We start from the raw sequence: 22,544 nt of genomic DNA, 5'->3' as shown, positions 1-22,544 counted from the left end.
TTGTTTGTGTCTATATTGCATTAATTGTTATTATATATAATAATAATATTTATTTTATTTTTCTTATACAATGTCCAATTTCTATCCATCTCATATCCTATCTCATATTGAGATATGAGTCTAGGTATTGTTCTGCCGGATAAAATACGTTTTATCAAAATAAGTTTAAATCTACAATTAAAAGATAAACACATTTGACTAGAGTATCTTCATGTGATAATCGCGGATCCTTCAGGTGGCGCTAGAGGTTTTCTTGACGTGGTTGAATCCGTCCTGCGGACCGCAGAGGAACAGCAAGGATGCAACGCGACAAAACCGGAAGCTCCGGCGGTGGGGATAAGTACGAATATTTTAACAATAATCTATCTTTTATCAGTCATTTGAAATATTAAAAACTGTATTATGTTTATCTTTAACATGTCAAGCACACATCTGTACCGTTTAAATATAGTTGGTGTTTTAAATAACGGTGTAAAGCTGATATTTGCGCGTGTGGGTTTGGTGTTAGTCTTTGTCGAGGGCCGAGAGAAGAACACGAAACCACCCACACAGACAAAACAGCGTCTTATAAGACGAACTAGTGTGTATTTAAAACAGAAATTTGCCAAAATGCGTCTGTACGAGTGTTGTTGTTATTATATTAAGCTCAATGTAAGAACATCAGGTGGTAAGGAGTGTTTAAAAACAAATGTGACCTTGGATTACAAAACTATTAGGGTCATTTTTTTTTAAATTGAGATTTATATATCATCTGAAATCTGGATAAATAAGCTTTCAGTTGATGTATGGTTTGTTAGGACAGTAGGAAAATAAGAAACTGAAATCTGGAATCAAAAAATATCTAAATAATGAGAAAATCGCCTTTAAAGTTGTCGAAATGAAGTCCTTAGCTATGCATCTTCCCAATCACAAATATATTTATGGTAGGAGATTTACTAAATATATTCATGGAACACGATCTTTACTTAATGTCCTAATGATTTTCGGCATAAAAGAAAAATGTATCATTTTGACCCATACAAGGTATTGTTGGTTATTTCTAAAATATATATATATAAATTCCTGTGCTACTTATGACTGGTTTTGTGGTCCAGGGTCTCATATGTGTATGTTGTGTGTGTTCAGGCCGGACCGAGAGACCGCCATCATGTCTAAATACTATGATGGGGTCGAGTTTCCCTTCTGTGATGAATTCTCAAAATATGAGAAGCTGGCGAAGATCGGCCAGGGCACCTTCGGGTGAGTAAACCTAAGTGACGCTTGTTTAGGTAAATAAACTGTAATATACATTTGATCTGTTTATTACTGTTGTAATCCACTGTCAGGAAGAGAATGGCTGTTGTGTCTATAGGGGTCATTGTCATTAAAGGAATAGTTCAGCCAAAAATGAGTATTTGCCCACAGTTGGTTCATCCTCAGGCTATCCAAGAGTGTAGATGGGTTTGTTTCTTCATCAGATTTGGAGAAATGTAGCATTGCATCACTTGCTCACCAATAGATCCTCTGCAGTGAATGGGTGCCGTCAGAATGAGAGTCCAAATAGCTGATAAAAACAACACAATAATCCACAAGTTATTCACACCCCTCCAGACCATCAGGTAATGTCTTGTGAAGTAAAAATATCCTTGTTTGTAATTAACTAATTCATCATTAAGATGTATTTAACTTCAAACGATTGCTTAAGAATGACTAGGTCTAAGTCTCCAGTCAAAAAAAGTCTATGCACAGTCTATGCACAGATCAAGCACCATATGTTGGTGGATTTAGATTTTTTTTAAATGGAGGAAGAGTTATTATGGATTATGGACTCATAGTATGTTAAAAGTTATGTTAAAAGGCCACAATGGATTTGTTTTCTGCAAATTAAAACCTAACATTTTTACTTCACTGGACTAATAACTAATGGACTGGAGTCATGTGGATTATTATGATGTTTTTATCAGTGATACAATAATACATTTCTTCAAATCCTCTTTCGATGAAGATAAATGACCTGTGACTCTAAGACTGAGGAAATATTAAGCAAATTGTCATTTTGGGGTGAACTGTTTCTTTTGCAATATTTTGGATTGGAAGTACCCAAAGTGATTTCTGGCTGGATTAGCCATGAGGTTGAGTGATTCACTCATGTGTTTTCTCTCTGTAGGGAGGTGTTCAAGGCCAAACACAGACAGACGGGGAAGAAGGTGGCTTTAAAGAAAGTACTTATGGAGAATGAGAAAGAAGGGGTGAGAACATATAGCATCTGTCCTACACAGAAATCAAGTGATACACTAATTGGACTCTTGATTTAAAAGCAGATGTCTCACATTTAAGCGTCTATGTGTCCTTCTCCTCAGTTTCCCATCACAGCTCTGAGGGAAATCAAGATCTTGCAGCTGCTCAAACATGAGAATGTGGTGAACCTCATTGAGATCTGCAGGACAAAAGGTGAGGAAGACCTACACAATCCGTGTTTAATTTGAATCTTCCCATGGTGTGTGTGTGTCTGCTGTCATGAAATGCATGGCATGGCAGTTTTTTTGACATGCAAATGTGGCTTTACAAGCGTTAATGTCTTTATGTCCACATTCTCGCGGTCATAGACAAACTGGAAATATAAAGGAATTTTTAAATTGTGACTTTTAGACCCGGAAAAGTCATTGAAATTAGTAAAAGTCAAAGACACTCTGCTGAAATATCTTCAGCTAGACAGTCATAATAATCATTACAATCATAGTAATCATGTAAATTCGTTGTTCTAAAAGTGTTGGGTCCGTGTAACTCACCCATTTTCAAATAATAGACAATGTGTTAAATTACATGATGTCTTGCTTTTGACATGAGGATTATGGATTATTATAACAGTTTATTTTTCTCCTCTCTTCCTCTCCAGCCACTCAGTTTAACCGTTATAAGGGCAGCATCTATCTAGTGTTTGATTTCTGTGAGCACGACCTCGCTGGGCTGCTGAGCAACGCTAATGTTAAATTCACTCTGGCTGAGATCAAGAAGGTGATGCAGATGCTGCTGAACGGACTTTACTACATACACAGAAACAAGGTAAGATAGTGTGATGCTTACAGCTTGACTGCTAGCATTCACAGATTATCTGATGTAAACGTGACTAAGAAACGACCCTGGGCTGTCTCTGTGATGCTTCCAGTCTCAGACTGAGTGTTTGGTGTGTTTGTGTCAGATCCTCCACAGAGACATGAAAGCGGCCAATGTTCTGATCACCAGAGAAGGCGTTCTGAAGCTGGCTGATTTTGGATTGGCCAGAGCCTTCAGTTTGGCTAAGAACAGTCAGGGGAACCGCTACACTAACCGGGTCGTCACACTGTGGTACCGACCGCCTGAACTGCTGCTGGGTAAGTGAAATACATCTTAAACACTTGCAGTGGGATAAAATGATTGGGTTTTCACTGTGAGTATTTGTTGTTTTGTCAGGTGAGAGAGACTACGGGCCTCCCATAGATCTGTGGGGTGGAGGGTGTATCATGGCAGAGATGTGGACCAGGAGCCCCATCATGCAGGGCAACACAGAACAGCACCAGCTCACACTCATCAGTCAGCTGTGTGGCTCTGTTACTCCTGAGGTAACACACACACAACTGGGCTTTAGACCTCTTTACACATGGTTTATACATCTACTTTGGGTGGTCAGATCAGAAATGTTGTTTTAAATGTTTGCATGTTCAAATGTGTCTAAGGGTGTTTTCAAACCTGCCTCATTTAGTTGGGTTGAATTGTTCCAGAGTTCGTTTCTCCCTTTGGTGCGGTTCGTTTGAGCAGGTGTGAAAGCAGCAATCGCACTCGGGTGTGCGCACCAAAGGGGGACCAAACAAGCGTACCGAGACCTGCTTGAAGAGGTGGTCTCGGTAGACTTACAAGTGAACTCTGGAGCGGTTCGTTTGTGGTGAGAACGTGATCCGACCTCGAACAAACCCAACTGCAAAAAGTACTGATAATATTTGGACTAAACCAGCTGCCATAGTCAGCTGCGCTGTGCACTATGAGATGAGGAAGTGTTTGTTGACAGTATGCACTTTGGCATGGCAGCTCGTGGACAAACTTGGAGTAGTGAGGAGGTGCGGAGCCTCATAGAAATTTGGTCAGATGACCATGAGCATGTCAGAGTTAAGAAGAATTAATGCACGTCTCCGCTTGAAGTTACGAGCGATTCCCGCTCGCCGTTTGCACTGCAGTGCATTAGAACATTGTTTTCAAGCTGCATCCGCGCTTCATTATAGAAATGTATTGTTTGCATATTGTGGTGTATACACTCAATGTAATAGATTATGGCCAGGGACAAAACCAACCCGCGCAGTCGTCTCTCCATAGTTGTGTTGTCTCCATGTTGTTTGCTGGCTTTCCCTCTTATGTTGGGATTTTCCCGCACGTAAATTCTGACCAATCAAAAAGCAGTTTAGGAAATACGTCATGGCCAATGAGTGATGTGGATGTTGTCATGTGTCTGCATTTTGGTTCGTTTCAACTGGTTCGGACCAAAACAATCAGTGTGGTGTGAAAAGGAACCAAAAAAGTTGAAAAATGCTACAATGTATAATTGTTTGCCCTTGGTTCAGACCAAATGAATCGAACTAGAGATGTGAAAGCACCCTAAAGTGTCCACTTCTGATACGTTTCTGTCAAATTAATATAAGGAAGAGCTAAAATTGCATTATTATACAAATACATCCTAGTTTTTATTTTTTTTTAATAACTAGAAAAAGAAAAAATATGAAACTGGGAATTTCTATTTTTTTTTACTTAAATTTATCATGAAATGAATACAAAAAATGAATATGAAGTTTAAGCCCATGCTAATTTTTTATCTGTTTGCATATTTCACAAAATGAGTACAAAAAGCATAAATATGAAACTTGAATTCATGCTCTATATTTATTTGAGTAATGCGTATATTTAACAATATTTATATGAATTCTTGCATAGCCATGCATTTATTTAACAAAAAAAAAAGTACAAATCATAAATATAGAACTTAAATTTATGTTGGCTTTTTTAATATCTATTCGCATATATTTAACGTTAGTACAAAGGGCATGAATATAAAATGTCAATTTTATTTACTTATATTCAACCAAAATTAGTACAAAAATAATATGAATATAATATGAACATAATTATGAATTTTGAGTTCATGTGATTCAAAATGTCATTTATTATATTATTTGTTTTTATTGGATTTTTTTGGCTTAAATATATCATGACATGAATACAAAAGCATAAATATGAAACTTGAATTCATGTTCTGTATTCATTTGAATTAATGTATATATTTAACAACAACAAAAAATCATAGTAAAAATCATAAATATAGAACTTAAATTCAAGTTGGCTTTTTAAATATTTATTTAAAATAATGTTTATTTGCATATTTAATAAAACAAAAATCATAAATGTAAAACTAGAATCCATGTTTCATATTAAAGTCTTATTCATGCATCTGTATTGTGTGCTGTCTCAGGTTTGGCCCGGTGTGGATAAGAAGTATGAGCTGTATCAGAAGATGGAGCTTCCTAAGGGTCAGAAGCGTAAGGTGAAGGACAGACTGAAGGCTTATGTGAAAGACCCGTACGCTCTGGACCTCATCGACAGACTGCTGGTTCTGGATCCAGCTCAGAGAATAGACAGCGACGACGCTCTCAACCACGACTTCTTCTGGTCCGACCCCATGCCCTCTGACCTCAAAAACATGCTCTCCACACACAACACCTCCATGTTTGAGTACCTGGCGCCGCCACGCAGGAGAGGTCACATGCCCCAGCAGCCAGCCAATCAGAACAGAAACCCTGCCACCACCAGCCAATCAGAGTTCGAAAGGGTTTTTTGATTCATCCGGCCAGCTGCTGACAAAATATAAGACATTTCCACATAATATCTTGAGTTATTGTTTTATCACAGTGTTGTGTTGGTCATCAGTAGAGCAGGCAGACACAGTTCCTGTTGTTTAGTGTTAACATCTAGATTACAAAAAATACTGATCATTGATGAGATGAGTTCAGTTTATATGAATTACTGAATCCATACTGAGCTGATCCAGAAAAACAGCATGCGTTTATTGTGCTGCCAGTGAACTGTGGGAGAAAAAATAATAAGTGTGCGTTATGTTTTCAGACAGATTCAGTGTAGTGTTGGAGATAAGTCTGCTTTTCCCATTGAAAATACTTCTGAAAATATGTTTAGTCTGAGAGAGCCATTAACCGTTATTTAAGCACCTGCTAATCATCATTTCAGATGATATTGTTCATTTAGTTTTTTTAAAGGATGTTTTTATTTGTAAGATCATGTGTTTGTGTTGGGATATTGGTGTACAAGTTACTTGTAAGTAAATTACACTAATAAATCCTTTCACGTTTACCAACCTTGTTTTGTGATTTCTGCAGATAACTGATTCTGTTTCAACACCTAAAATAAATGTGTGGTTGTCTCTGGATGAAATATCACCCACAAATAAACCCAGTTGTGTATGTTCATAAGAATTTACAACTTGCTGGCAATAAAGACTTAAAGTCAACGTTAAGCAAATCAGTACTTTGTAGTCCGTATTTAAACCTGCTCAAGTTCCCCTAATCTGCTGATTAGTGGGTTAAGAAGTCAGACTTTTAGCTTTAATCAACTTAGAAAAAGGAACTTAATATTATATTGAATCCTAATTTAAGTTATTAATAACTGCTCAAACTTTTAGAAATTGCGACCATCTTGAAATAAATAGAGGACAGTGACAAACTAAATTTACTGAAGCCTTTCAGTGTTGCTGTGATTGTCATATTTGTTGTTAAAAGCATCAAGAACTCAGACCAAACTTACAAAACAAATGGAAATATTTTTTAGAAACACTGTTTCAAAAAACAAACATTTAAATACTATTAAATATTAGTGCTTGTGTTATGTGTTTAAGTATAAACAAATCCTTCACACATAATTAACTTAATTAATTAATGAATGTAATATAATGATTTAATTAATTGTTTTCATTCGAGCTCACAATAAAAACCAGCAGACAAAAGTAGAGTTATCAGTCAGAAGGTGGATTTAATTCTATCGTAAGCTCATTTTGTTCTTTTTAAGGTATTAAAATGCTGATTTTTTTTTACACATTTTTAAAACGATATGGCCATCTGAGTTAAATTTATCATTTAACACACAACATCTAAACCTGGATTCTTTATGTTTATTGTAAAATTAATGAGATTTCATGTAACCTGATAACTGTGCAATTAGTAATGGTCTATATGGGTACATAAAACAATCTTTGTGGTGCATAGTCGTTATTTTAAAGCAGTGTGATATGTCTATGGATATAATTAACTTTCCTTTAGTAAGGTAACGTGGTTATTTTTGCGAAGTCTATGGGGGCAACATAGGCATTTATTGAAAGCATTTGATGGACGGTGAGTATTTTTAAAAATATTCTTTATGATGTTTAGAATAGATGAATACAGTGCAAATTGGGAACTCCAAAATGAAAAAATAAATAAATAAATAAAAAAGTCTGGGTTCAAATTTGATAAACAAATCTGGACTGCTGAGCGAATCACTGGTACAACTCTCCCTTCCCTCCAAGAACTGTACTCATCTAGAGTGAGCAAAAGAGCTGGCAAAATCATTCTGGACCCCTTGCACCCAGCAAACTCCCTTTTTGAACTGTTGTTGTCTGGTCAGTTCTACAGAGCACAGAGCAGCAGGACAGCGCGGCATACAGGGGCTGTTCCAAGCAGGGCCCGGAGCGAGGTAGGGTAAGGACAGCCATGCAGGTATACAAATAGTTTTTTCCCTCAGTAATTCCATTTTATGAACATTTCACTTGGTAATATGTAATATACAACCCTATTTGTAAATGTTTTTATTTAACAGACATAAGCCTCTTTTTTTTTTTTTTTTTTTTTTTTACATTTCCTTGCATTTGTACATAACACCTGTTCACACAAATACTATATATTTACTTAGTATCTGTTTACTTTCTTGTATATTTGTGGTATATTATTTCCTTTTTACTTACCCTATTTTTTATTTTTTAGTTATCTATGTTTTGACCCTGTCACTGTGTGTGCTGTGGAAGCTTTTGTCACCAAAAAGATTCCTTGTATGTGTAAACGTAGCAGGACAGGTCTTTCTGGTTCTGATACTGATGTTCATTTTCTGAAACGTCACCAGTAGACGCAGCGTGATTTATTTACCGTGTAAGAACCAGTAACACGGCAATAGCACCCAGAGCCTGGTTGTTTACACACAAAGGTCCGCCAATTAATACTTTCACGAAGAGCTGGAGCTGGAGCTCTGTAAGTCTTACAGGAAACGTCGTCCAGTAAACAGCTCTCACACGGCAGTGACGGTGAGTAGACGACGATATAATTCTCAGAGGTTGTCGTTTCTCTGATCTTCTCGCAATTTATATTCTTTTGAGGTATGTACAATATTATGCGCGAATTTAATTTCACCATATCAAGTTTTTTTTTTTCATTTCTGTGCCCTTTAAGGCAATTATTTGCTCAAGAATACTGTCAAAACTGTATATTGTAAAATAAATAAATGTAAAAAGATACAATTTAAATAACTTTTCTATTTAAATATATTTTTATTTATTATTTTAAGTGGCAGCGGTCTTGTTTTGAACCTGTAGGTCTAGGCTTGTTGTGATGAACAGGTGTGTGACCGGTGTTACCGGTTTTAAGCCATGATGACGTCATGTTACATCACGTTCCCACAGTTACACTGTCCCCACTGTCGTTTTGATTTGTTTAAAGTATTCGTTTTTTCTTAAATATTTATTTGAATTACACTATATTACACTATAATTAAGAACTGAACGCAGCTATGGTTCGTGCCAAGAGACAGTCACATGATCACAGATCATAATCGCGTCGTCTCTTCTCCCTGTGCTGCGTCTCATTAAAAAGGACACATTGGCCCCATCGAATGAGGATGGACAATTGACAGCCAACCTGAAAGCTGGCATCATATTTATTTTAGACGAGAAATATGAAGCTCTGCCAGAAGCAAGCCTCAGTTTAAGCGCAAGACAACATTCCTAGACCCGCGCTACCGGGTTTTTTTTAGACTGACTTGTCATTTATGTAGGCTAAGGTAATTTTTTTCTTATTCGTTTATTGGCTTAAAATTATTGGCTAAGCAGTAAACGACATGGTTCTTATTTGTTTGTGTCCACAATCTGCCGATTTTAATTTTTTTCAGCATGCATGGTGGTATTTTTATTCGTTATGTTAATAAAAGGTCTGTTATTTAAAAAAAAAAAAAAAAAAAAAAAAAAAAAATATATATATATATGTCTATTCAAGCAATTGCCACCAATTCGAAAGTTAAAGTATAACGCGCACGCATTTATAAGCTATTTAAAAGCGAGGAAAAGTTACTTGAAAGAATTCATTAATACAATTTTTACATTTCTGAACTTTAATATCTGTTTCTTGAGTGTCCTTACCTGTAGACTGGTATTCGAATCAATATAATAACAGAAAATGAATCACATTTATTTAGCAGACATCATATGTTTTTACTTTCAGTTTTAGTGTTATAATGGTAAGATTTCAGTCTGTGTGTTTGTTTATTTCATCTCAAAACAGGTTGTAGCTACCGGTAATTGCTTGTTTAACATCAACACATCTTGCTGTATGCTCTTCGTTTGAGAGGCTCCATGGCATCTGTTGGGTGGAAATGTTTCAAATCTCTGAAATATCTCAGAGAGATAAAGTATCTGGCGAAAGCTCAGCAAAAGGGATTAATGGATGGTGAGTGTATTTATAAGATGTTTTTTTTTTTTTTTTTTTACTATTTTTGGTGTTTGGAATAGATTAGAACAGTGCTGAATTTGGTATGAAGTAAATGTTGAGAGTTCTCACATGATATACCAAGACTCGCATGATTAAACTGCTGTATGTGCTGTAACTGGAATTTGTGTTAATGCAAAATGGTGGCTTAAGCAGAAGTAGATTGAAACCTTGGAGCTCATTTCCTTTTTACAGTTTAGTGTTCAAGGTCGACTGAATTTCTTTTTTCTTTTTTTACTTCTGGAACCCAACTGTTTCACTCTATATAGATATCCAAAAGTCTATCTTCAAAACTTAAAATCTCTTCAATCTGTTTTTGTCCATATTTAAAACTGTTTTGCTATGCTTATCTGCTATTGTATTTGAGATTGAGAACATAACCTGCCCTATAACCTTATGTACTTCATAAATCTATAATTTAAATATCTCAGTTTTATAGAAAATGTTATATTGTGTTGAGACCCATGGGATATGAGAAATATTTTAGGATATTATACAACTGTATCATGCTGCTTCAGATTTTTTAATTGTATAAATTGGCTGTATAAGTCCTTTAATTTAAATAAAATCAAGTTTAAAATGGTATAACTGAAAAAAACGAAGCTGAAATTGGTTTAATTAATTAGAATAGTTAAATTAACATATGTTGCCATGCTTTTCCTTTTACAGTGTAAACAAAAAACATACTCAGTTGCTGCATTATTGCTAAATTTGATGTAATATTTATTTAAAACAGAAAAATGTCAAATGGACATTTTGAGGAAAGGTGAGGAGAGCATAAAGTCCAGCATACAGCATTCTGAGCATCAGAAAAGTGTGAACGATGATAGGATACAGATGGAGAACAAACAGAAAGAGTCACAGTTAAGAGCAACTAATACTCTGAAACGTAGATGCAACAGCATGGAGAAACTGAAACCAGATTGTAAGTATTTTATTACATTAACCCTTATTGATGAATTCATGACAAAAAGTTTTTTCCAACCTCATCATTAGTGAAAATTATAATCGTAAATAATCTGTTTTCTTTTGCTTTCAGATTTTAGGCCTTTCTCATTTTTCTTAGAACTTTCAAGCACGTGACATGGGTTTGTTCACCATCTTAAGCAACGTTTGTAGCCTTCATTGCTACACGCTTGGGAGGCGCTCTTTTGTCCCTGTGTTAAACACACAACATTTCTATTCAACTTTCATTTCATTATCAATCCCAGAAAGCAGGCTCACACAATGAATGTTTTATTTTTATGTTTATATTAGATGTCCTTTATGCCACTGTATTTGTTTGTACTTATTGCTCTTTATATAAACTATTAATTATATGCACTTAATATAAGTGCTGAGCTATTGATTTTATGAAGTATCTCATGTGAAGCCTCACATCATATGAAACTAAAGTGTTTTTGTTGGTTGCTCTGGTATCTTAATTCAGATTTATTTAAACAGAATAGAAATAAATATTTAACACAAGAAACATAACAGTAAAAATAAAAATATACATACCTGTATATTCTATAACCCTACCCCTAAACTTTCTGCATTTTTACATACATCATTCTGTATGAATTATAAGCTTGTTTCCTCATAGGGACTTATGGGAAATTTTTCCCATAAGGTTAGAATTTACTGGTGTTACTTGTGGGGACATTTGGTCCCCATTAATACCAGTACACAAATACACACATCCTCTGAATATGCATTTTATTTTCTATGTTTAAACTGTGACTGTACATAGTAACCTACAAAGGGTGTATCAACTGTACCAGCTTGTGTATTTCTTCAAATACTATGTTAACCTTTTAACGTTCATGTTAGAAAATGTGTCCATGTTTATTACAATTTGAGTAGTTTGTGTGTAAATGTGACATTTTACCTATTTTCATAACACTGCACAACTAAACGGCATGTGACCCAATAGGACACCGATCTGGGTATGTGATACACTGTCTCAACCGTACCCCACTGACAATCTCAAAAAAGACCTTGCATGGCACAATGTCATCAGAGACGGACGGGGAGTGAAATATGGCCCTGGATTTTCTCCAAAATAAGCCCACCAAAACCATCAATTTGTAACCATTAAAACAATTAAATAATGGTATCATGTTATGTGTTTTTTGGGACATATTACATTATGATTTAATGGTTTTAACAAAAGCCACTAACAGAAGGAGACCAATTAACAGTAGAGAACTACAGGCATCATTACAGTTTCCATTAGTTTCATTATAACAAGTAAAACCATTACAAATTATGTAATGGTTTCTATTTTTTTTTATCTCTGTAGGAAATTGAAATAAATGTATTATTGTATTAACTAAAATATTTGAAATCAATAGAAAAAGAGAAGAATGCAAAATGTATAATATGACAATAATAAGCATAACCCTAGAATCCAGAAACCTGAAACAACAGAATTCTTCAATTTGAGCATTCACCTCTCTCTCTCTCTCTCTCTCTCTCTCGCTCTGTGTGTGTGTGTGTCATGTTAATCAGGATTTTTAAGATTATTTAAGAGCTTTAAAGACCTTTAAGACCTGCACTTCACATTTCAGCCTTTAAACTATTTTAAAACTATTTTAGCTTTTTGTCAAACCACTGGTTCACATTTAAAAATATGTAGCAAAAATAGCAGAGGGCTTATTGAAAAAGCTAATTAATCATTGAACTTGGTAAAAAGATAATCTGTTTACCAACTTGACTGGAAAATGCTGTTTTAATGGTCAGTTTTCCATTTTTTATTTGCTAATCTTATTGTATGTTCACATTAGAGTGCACGTCCTATTGATAGACTGTATAAAAACCATAGACAGTAAAAGAAATGGACACAGGACCCCATTGGAACTCAACTGAGACAATTGAAGCCCATTTTTAGCGTTTTTAGCACTTCCGTTTCTGACGCGCAGACTCAAACGAAGCTTGACGACGTCAGCAACCTGTCTGACAGATGTAAATGTTCTAGTAGCTGTGCGTGCAAACTGCCATCGTTAATCTTGTAGAGACGGCGAACTTGAGCGGGGAGTGCTTTGTCGTGAGTGAGCAGGATTAAGTATTCTGATTAATTATTTTTTTATAGTATTTTAAAATGTAACGCCAGTACGCCATATTAAGTTAATTGCCTGCGAGCTTCTCCTCCTGTCTGTACGGTAATGCGACAGAGAGTCGAGTGGTTATGACGCAATCGTTAGCCTATTTCTTTACAAAAACTGTTTCTACGGGGCCATAATGTAACATAGAAGGTAATGGAGCCCTTTATACATTGTCGTGTATCTTTAGAAATAAATAATGGACAAACGGAGTCTTTAAATGCCTCAGATGTAAAGATATTCGCTGTCAAAGTGACGCCAAAATGAATGGGAGTCAATGGGATGCTAACGCAAGTGAAGTTCTGCTACAAGATGTTGGCACGCAGCCAACTTCAACTTCCGGTCGAGTTCCTTGCCGCCTGGTTTTTTAGCACTTCCGTTTCTGATGCGCAGACTCAATCTGAGTCCCAATTCGCATACTATCCATCCTAAATACTATGCGAAACTAGAATTAGTACGTCCCAAATCGTAGTATGTTGAAAAGAGTATTCCAAAGATACCCGGATGGTCTACTATTTCCAGTTAGAATTCAAAGTGCAGATCAATGCACACTCCAAGTGCTAATATTGCCCACAACCCATTGCGTGCGGGAGGGAGGAGCTTTGCGATGGCTTTGCGGTGATGTAAACATGGCAGCCGGATGTAGCAGCGAAAAAAAAAACGATGAGAAAAAAAGATGGGAATAGTAAATAAAAATTTTATTGGACATAAAGAATGAATGAAACATTAACAGTTGTGGTGTGCGTAACTAGGCAACCACGGTGTCGTTCACGTTGCATGACGTCATCGAAGTATGTCCCAGAACGTGCATACTCTTTTCCTCATGAGGAATGAAGACGGCCATCTTGAGCCCAAACAAAGACAGAAGTCCTCTGGTATGTGTGTGTTGAAGCAATGCTGTGCAATGCTGTGTTATGTGTTACAGCACTTTATGATTTTATCTCACAGGACTGTTCATCTCAGCCGTAATTTATTCTTTCTATGTTTTTATTCTTAATAAAAAAAAAATTTATATACAGCTATTACAATTATAGCATGTTGGCAAAGTGTGAGTGGAATATTTTTAAACTTTAAGTAAAAAAAAAAAACACCAACTGTTTGTCTTAAATAAAAGAATACAAGTTTTTATAAAAGTGGTTTACATTATTTCATTGTTTCATAAATGTTGTATTATAAATTGTGGATTGATAGTTGATTGGTTTGAAGCCAGGCCTTACACTAAAACACATTTGTGAGAGAAGTCAGGAACTTTGAAGATAGATTAGAGAGGAAAAAAGACACATTTACTGCAACAATAGATTAATTATAGAGACAAAAATTTCTGTCACATGCTAAGGGGTGTCTCATGAGCAAGTCCTTTGCCTTAATTCTTGCAGAATGAAATTTTTATTGCAGTATTTTAATTTGTACAGATGATCTCATCAGCCAAATGGGGGGTTTTGACCAAGTGATGCTCTTGAAAGGACTGAAAGAAGAGGATGTGGTAAATTGTCTTCAGAGAAAAACTTTCTATAAAGGTCTTAAAACAGCTTGAAGAATGGTAAGTGTACAGTACTACAAGGGTCATAGTTGCTCACCCTGCTAAAATCACACAGAACATAAGCTGAGCTCTCTGTCCATTAAACAACTTCATCTGGATTGTTTGTTTCACTTTGACCAGGTCTGGGATGTTAGGACTGAGAGATCCTCTGGCTGAGAGAAGCTACACCACATCAGTGCTGGATATCAACCACAAACTGTTTCCAGACACGAGAGAAGAAGATCATGATGGGGAGATGAAACCAGTTTAGATGTGATGATGGGAATCATTATTTTCTGGAACAGTATCACATGTCTTATATGTATCACATGATCTGTTTCACAGTTGACTGAATGGATTATTTTTACTTTTAAGGACATTTCATCACTCATCTGTGTGAACTGATTAATTTATGATATTAATGAATTTTTGATCCATTATTATTTTCCTTGAATTGTGTTTGTCTTGAAGCTACTTTATCAACTTCATAGTCTATGCTTCAATAAAATTAATATGGTGAATATTGTGTGTTGAAAATTCTTGGTAAATTCATAATTTTACTAGATACTGTAGGCTACTATGGGTTTATTCTACACTTGAAAAACTACATATTAATTACCAGGATAATTTTTTGCTTAAACATTAATGACATCTGGAACAACAATACACCAGAAAGTTATTATTGTATATATTTAATCACAAATATGCCTATATATATCTATATAAAGGGATATACTAGTTGAATTATTTTGAAAAGCCATTTAATTTGTAGTTACAAACACTTGAGGGATAACTGAGAATGTAGCAGGAATGATCAACATGGATCTTGTACTGCATTAAATCCAAGAACATGCACATTACTGATGTTCAGCATCTGAGGACCAAGATAAGGGGATGAGGAGGACATTTTTACACTGATTGTTGCTAATTAGTTAATATATATAGTACTCCATGAATTATTCCTTGTGGAATAGTGAAGTATCACAATGTGTATAAATTGTCCTTGATTACTGCTTAACAGTGGGGAATAGATAATGGCAAGTTGTTGCAGGTTTATCCATTTTATTTATTACTGTTAACTTCAAAAATAAAATAAATAATCTATAATTTTTATTATTAAACTATTTCTTTCTAATTTTGCCATGTTTCATCAGATGGCCTCACCATGTCCTGTCAAAAGCTTTACTGCTCATGACATAAGAATAAGAAAAGGTTAGTCTGTGAAAACTGTCAGACATAAATGTGACTCAGCTCAGTTTGTTGTCCATGATGAGGAGAATACATATATGTAGGTTTTACTGCCTTTCTACCCCCAGGGGCCCAGTAGCACCCCCCGGAAGAGCCAAAAACTGTACATTTGAAATGGCTGTAAATCAGAGTCCAATTAATGAATCAAAGAGAAAACCAGAAGGATTTTTACTTATGCTATGCTGATAAAATAATGTCGGGCACAGTTTTCAGAAATAAATGGAAATGTTTCATAAAGCCATTTTAAATATTGCTCACTCTAAAATACCAAATTTCACTCTGTCTTTCAATTATATCATAGAGGTTTACACAATGAAACTATTCATATATCCAGTTTTCCATTAAATATATTATTTATTTCATTTCGTCAATAAAACGATTTAAACTACATTACCCACAAGCCTCCGTCGTTCTATATATGGAAAGGCGAAACTAGGGGCTGTTTTTTGTAGTTCGTCGAAGTTATGATTAGGGTTAGGGTTAGGATCTCGCTAAAGAGGTAATTTTCCTCAACATAGCAACCCTTAATTGTTGACTTAATATATTACTAATGTGATAATAGTAGCAAAACGTACTTTTGTAACACCATGCGCTGTTTAATATGGGTTAAAGGATAGTCCAACCACAGACAACCCTGCGATGACAAGGGACATTGACAGCCAATGATATCAAAGCTGAGCAGCGGCGTCACGCTTCCTTATCCATTTATGACCGATGTCTTTCGTTTTTCGGCTGAAGGGATAGATTGGTTAACAATCAATAACATTTGCTACCTATTAGATTGTGTTTTATTAACGTCTACACCTTCCTCCAACAATAATGCAAATGCGCTAATTATTGTTTTCAGCTTGACAAAAATTGGGCAATATTGATGAGCACATGGCCAGCATTCGCAGTTCTATCGAACCGATTCCTCTCATTAAATCTATTTTTTTTTTCAAAGACAGGTGCATTTTCTAATCAAATGATTAGCTTGTAACATTTAAATTGCATGTTATGTTTTGTTTTAAAGCTATAAAAATTATTCACTTTTGTTTTTCTGTGATTTACCATTCTTTACCAATTGAACTCTAGCAATAAAAACAAAGTTCAAAAAAACTGATTCAAAGACAAATTGCCCATATAACTGCACTGCATCCTCTGTCAATAAGTTGTTTTTGCCACTATGAAGAATAAAAATTCTTTGCAAATACTTTTATTTAAAAAAAAGAAAGAAAAAAAAGTAAATACAGATAGTCTTTCAGAGAACACTGGAGAATTTATTTGACCAAAAAGTGATACAACACACTGTTTCAAACTCAGAAAATAAAAACCATGAAGACATGCATGTCAAGTGTGCAATATCATCTATAAACCTCCATCAGCACAGCATCAAATAAACACTGATTGTCCGAACAATGGAAGAAAGATAACGCTCAGGAAAACAAACACCTGCTACATAAAAATGCAGAAATAAAACTGACAATAACATCATTCACTTCATGACTGGAACTAGGGGATGGCTGTGCATGAATACGTCCTTTACGAAAACTCCTGATGAGAACTGATGTTTGTTTTTTTATGATAAAAGCACCAGAAGTAAAGTTTACTGTATGAAGCTTGAAAAAGACAACACAATGCTTTATCAATATAAAAATACTATTTTCAACCATTGTTTTGATCACTGGTTCTGTATACAATATATGGGTTGCTGGAAGGTCACAATGTATTCATTATAAGCAGTGATGGGAATAACGGCGTTATAAATAACGGCGTTACTAACGGCATTACTTTTTCCAGTAACGAGTAATCTAATTGATTACTCTTCTCATCTTAATAACGCCGTTACCGTTACTGCCAAAAAATGCGGCGCGTTACTATAACTGATGATGAAGCTGTTTTTTTTTTCATCAGACCAACTAGATCTCTGAGCGAGAGGCAAATACTTTTTTTTACTGTTCTTCCTTGGTTAGTGGGCAGAGCACGAGACAAGCGCATAAATGCTGACGATTGGCTGAGGTAGAGTAAAATTTCATTGTAAGCCAATCAGAGGTAGAGTTGGGCGGGTTTTCGAAAGCACGCATAGTAATTCGGCTCTTTTGACTCAGCTCACTGAAAAGAGCCGGCTCTTTGGCTCACAAACGGCTCTTTAAATGACTTTGACTATAATATTTAAATTTTTATTACATAATTATTTCATTTCTATAGGCTAAATTTGAAAAAATAGAGTTGGCTCTTCAGATATGCGAGCCAGCTCCCGAAGTTCAACTAAAAAGCCGGCTCTTAGAGTCAGCTCATTCGCGAATCGCGAACGACTCATCAAAAGCTCATTCGTGAACGAGTCGATCCATCATCACTAACGCTCATTCGCGAACGACCCATCATCGGACAGGACAGGACACACAACGAACAACACAAGCCAGTCAGTCAACCAGAGACAGGTATGGCGACGAGCCCAAATAATCCAAAAGTAGCCTTCTCTAAATGGAAGTATATACATTACTTTTTCCTTCAAGAAATTAAAGAAACAATAAAAGGAAATATCAAAAGTTCCCAAAAATCTATCGTGTTATTTGCATTGATCCACTATATAAACATAATATCTACATACATGCCATTTGATTGGAGGCTAGTCTCACTTTGTCCCACAGCAACTTTTTTTTTTTACAATGTTTCATGTTTCTGTTAATAATGTATTGTATTAAGTGTCCATTTCATTATAATATTCAGATTTATCATAAATAATTGAACATGCACATGTATTTTAAGTTCCTTTAAAGAGGGGTAGAGGTGGGGTCACGTTTGAGCATTTAAAATTTAATTTTACTTGAAAGTAACGCAATAGTTACTTTCTTAAGTAACTAGTTACTTTAAAAATTTGTAACTGAGTTACTAATTTAGTTACTTTTTGGAAGAAGTAACTAGTAACTGTAACTAATTACTTTTTAAAAGTAACTTGCCCAACACTGATTATAAGCTTAGAACTAAAACAAAATTGCACTGCAAAGTCTAAACACTGATAAAGGGAGCATTTCTGTGTGTGTTGGGAAGATAAAGAGTTAAAGAGGTGAGTCCTTGTGCATGATCGAGAAGAACATCATTATCTGCAAACAATCCTGAAAGACAGAAAGGAAGGAAATATTATTACATGCTACTTTTAGACCATAAAAGCAGCCTCTGTAAAGATGCTGTATAATTATATATTAAATGCATCTATTATTAAAAGCTAGCAAGCAATAATAGCAAGCTATATTCATATGAATTATAAAAAAAAAATATTACATGCTTAAAGGAATGTTATCAGTAGTGTAATTGATCTGCTCACGGAAACCTTTCCAATGTATGTGAAATATTATTATTAATAATAATAATAATATAATTAGATACTGAGAATAATTTGGTAGTAAAACAAAGTGTTGCATGTTTTCTTGGTGTATAGAAAAGTATATTTATTTTGTACATCATTTACAACTGCTTTTTTTTCACTTAATTAGAAGCCCCAAAAATTAAATTGTCCTCTGTAATAGGGACTAATGAAAAGAGAATTAGAATTTATTTTAAAATGCAAAGTTGAATAATAATACAAAAAAAAAAAACAACTAAAAATCTCTGTAAACACTTAGATGTGTCCCATAAGGCAGTGGCTCCCAATCCTGGTCCTGGAGAAGCCCAACACTGCACATTTAAGATGTCTCCCTGATCAAACACACCTGATTCAACTCATCAGCTCATCAGTGAAGACTCCAAGGCAGATAAGAGAGACACCAAAACCGTGCAGTGCTGGGGTTCTCCAGGATCAGGATTGGGAAACACAGTCATCAGGTCATGAAAAGTTCGACACACACTTGTGGTCACCATGCTCACTCGAACACTTTTCCTAAACATAGGAAATACGTCAAATAAATAATCGATTGGTCAAGTGCAAAGATGGCAAGTTTGGGTATTTGGACAGTGCAAAAGTTTAAGAAACAACAAATGCTGTGCAATTTATAACAGCAGTTTGATAAAAAGGTTAAACCAACACAGACTTACTGCTGCAAATGTCTGCCTCCGCAGCTTTCTGTCTTCTCCATTTCTGAAAAAATACCTCTCCACAAACACCACAGGGATGACTGCTTCCTTTACATCTTTTCAGCTAAAAAAAAATACATAAATAATAAAAATAAGAAAGGGGGATGGGGGTAAAATATAATACAATTATAAACAGAATTTTAATAATGTTTTGTGAGCAAAATATTTACAATATAAACTGATATGAATGAACTGCAGGAAGGGAAAAATGTGTCCTTTTATTTATTTACTTTTTTTGGATTTACATAAAAAAGTATCAAAAGCATGATACAGTAAATGTGTGATATCTGTAATATAAAAGCACATCAAAAACGACAATTACAGTTGTACAACCATAGTTAGTTTGATGATTATTGTATTGTTGTATTGATTATTAATATACCATAGTAGAACTACAGTTACTGAGGTAAAAACATGGTAAATGTCCCGTTCCTGGGTTTTAACTTCAAATGTAATTTGTTACTATTGTACGTGCCGTGGTTACCATGATTTTACTACAAATTTACATCTTTGACATGAAATGAATATATTGAAAGTCTATGGCACGTCACGTGACCGACAGGGTTTAATCACACTAGTTAGCAGGTGTGTTCATTTAGTTAAACGCAATGAAACTCAAAGACAGCCTCGGATGACTGATATAATACAGCGAGAAAACAATACGGCGCTAATCTGATTAATAAAGAAGACGGAATACATTTTATAACAGGCATTAAAAGAGCGTAATTATATCTACTCACCGACCCTGTGGCACATGGAAACTGATGGCAAGTATCGCGATGTGTGTTGAATGAGACTTCTTGAACGTGATTTCAAAGATATGATGAACTATGAAATGGGTTGTAAGAAAACGGTTAAACTGCTTACTTGCACGCGCCTTGGAGCGTTGTTAAACTCACCTTTTTATGTCGTTTTCCCTGCAGTTGAGCGTTGCTTTGGTCAAACTCACCGATGAATGCTGTTTTACCTACAGTTGAGTGTTGTTAAACCACTGATGAACGCGCTAAGCCTTTGCAGAGAGTCCACTTTAATATCAGATTGCGAGAATATTTAAACCTCAAAAAAAAAGTTGGAGGGCCAGATAAAAACGATCTCTGTCATATATAATTTTTTTTGTAGCCTATTATTTATTTTTATTTATCCAGTGTCGTTGCGGTGTGCTGAACCAAGACGTCAAATTTAAACGCTGCTGAGTTCTATAGAAGTCTATCGGACTAACCTGCACGTTGAAAAATAACGCCAAAGGTATACCCAGTGCGTCAAAAAAGTGACGCCAGATCACTTGACCATGCGTCAGACATTTATGGAAGGCCAAAAGGGTCAAATTCACGTGAATTTTAACGCGTCAACAACACGTTAAATACGTGTATTTCACGCGTAAACAACACGTATTTAACGCGTTAAATACGTGTTGTTTACGTGTTAAAAATCAGCGCGTATTTAACGTGTATTTAACGTGTATTTCACGTGTTAAATACACGTGAAGTACACGTGAAATACGCGTTAAAAATCAGTTTGAACGGGTCAATGTCATTGGCTGTTGAGGACTTGGGTCAAACCACTTCTGTGAGCTTAGAGGGGTGTACCATTCACAAACAGGCAACCATCATTTAACATGCTATAGATCAGCTTATTCAGCCTTATTATTTTGTCTTTTTTGTATAGACTATAGAAATAATATAATTTAATTGCAGTTTTATGAAATATTTATTTTTTAATAAATATTAATTAACATTTTTTGGTGATAGTATAATGTTTATAAAAGTTACAGTATTTTGTAATGAAACAGGACTTTTTGTTTAGCTCTTGACTCGCCAAAATATACTATTTAAATACTGTTGCTTTCTGAGTGCCATACACAAAAATACCAACTCATAACTCCACGAATATAGCAAGGAGAGTCAAAAGTTATAGTCTGAATCTACTGTGACGATCCAAGGGGCTGTAGTATTTTATTTTGCCCAGCAGGTGTCATGGGGTAACACTTTTTGTGTCTTAAGGTTAAGTGCTGTGATGCAGGTGTGGAAAATTGATTGTGATTAACAATGCTGCCTATAAGATGCTGGCTTTCTTACCCTCTGGAGGGAAGGAGATTGGTGCTCGGTCTTTGCTGGTCTTGCTGTTTGGTGGTCAGGCGGACTTTCTCACGCTCTCCAGTCCAAGGCTTGATGCTGTGTTTTTGTATCTTTATATTTTTATATGTTATATATATATTATATATATTATATATTGTATATATTTGTATATGTTTTACCTCAATGTGGTTATGGCTGTTTTCTGATTAAAACACATATTTGTGCAAATTTGATTATGTTGTATGGACTCTCTATTCATGTTGCTACTCCTTGATCCAAGGGGTTATAACACTACGTTCTGTCAAATGTTTAATAGAGCTCTCCAACTGATTCATGGGTTTAGGTATTATTTACATATGAAAGATCATCATGGATTGTTTTGATTTTGGACTCATTTCAATCTGGAGAATCGGCTGTAAATAATGATATGCCATTTTTCACAATCAGAGCATGTTTCATGAAGTTATAAAGGTAAAACCATGAGAATATTGTAGCATGTGTGTATTTGGAGTTTTTTTCTTGTTTTGTTATAATTCGATGACGGATATCTTCAAATCTGAATGACAGATTATTGTATAATTGGGCTCATTTTAATCGAGAGAATTTTTAATTTTCCAATATTATTAAAATAACTAAATTACTAGTAACTACTGCTCAACTCTGACTTTCAGTAAATAAAAATATATATTTGCACATTCTCCTGCTGAGAAATAACTGACAAAATGTAAGAAAAAATATAGTGTTCAAGATAAATTATTTATATCCATCTTATTTGATA

The 22,544-nt window shown here is 35.1% G+C and overlaps 1 protein-coding gene and 1 long non-coding RNA gene across 2 annotated transcripts; both read left to right on the top strand.

Annotated features, from left to right (window-relative positions):
- The first annotated feature begins 238 nt into the window (after nt 1-238).
- On the top strand, nt 239-6,368 carry LOC113038951 (cyclin-dependent kinase 9-like). Its single transcript, XM_026196764.1, has 8 exons — nt 239-340; nt 1,126-1,239; nt 2,147-2,228; nt 2,340-2,430; nt 2,876-3,042; nt 3,179-3,350; nt 3,430-3,578; nt 5,471-6,368. The coding sequence occupies exons 1-8, from the start codon at nt 300-302 to the stop codon at nt 5,834-5,836; spliced, it is 1,182 nt and encodes a 393-aa protein (XP_026052549.1). The 5' UTR covers nt 239-299; the 3' UTR covers nt 5,837-6,368.
- A 1,749-nt stretch (nt 6,369-8,117) lies between these two features.
- LOC113038950 (uncharacterized) lies at nt 8,118-11,885 on the top strand. The gene is made up of 4 exons (XR_003274833.1): nt 8,118-8,338; nt 9,588-9,752; nt 10,528-10,716; nt 10,831-11,885. It is a non-coding gene; the product is annotated as an uncharacterized LOC113038950 (long non-coding RNA).
- The last annotated feature ends 10,659 nt before the right edge of the window (nt 11,886-22,544 follow it).

Source organism: Carassius auratus, chromosome 21, assembly GCF_003368295.1.
Source record: "Carassius auratus strain Wakin chromosome 21, ASM336829v1, whole genome shotgun sequence".
NCBI lineage: Eukaryota > Metazoa > Chordata > Actinopteri > Cypriniformes > Cyprinidae > Carassius > Carassius auratus.
This window is presented reverse-complemented; position numbering and strand designations above follow the sequence as displayed.

Bases quoted from the DNA above. Each gene is read 5' to 3' on its own strand.
- LOC113038951 (XM_026196764.1), top strand. From the start codon at position 300: ATGCAACGCGACAAAACCGGAAGCTCCGGCGGTGGGGATAA. The intron at 1,240-2,146 runs GTGAGTAAACCT...TTCTCTCTGTAG, and splicing joins ATCGGCCAGGGCACCTTCGG to GGAGGTGTTCAAGGCCAAAC. The intron at 3,043-3,178 runs GTAAGATAGTGT...TGTTTGTGTCAG, and splicing joins ACTACATACACAGAAACAAG to ATCCTCCACAGAGACATGAA.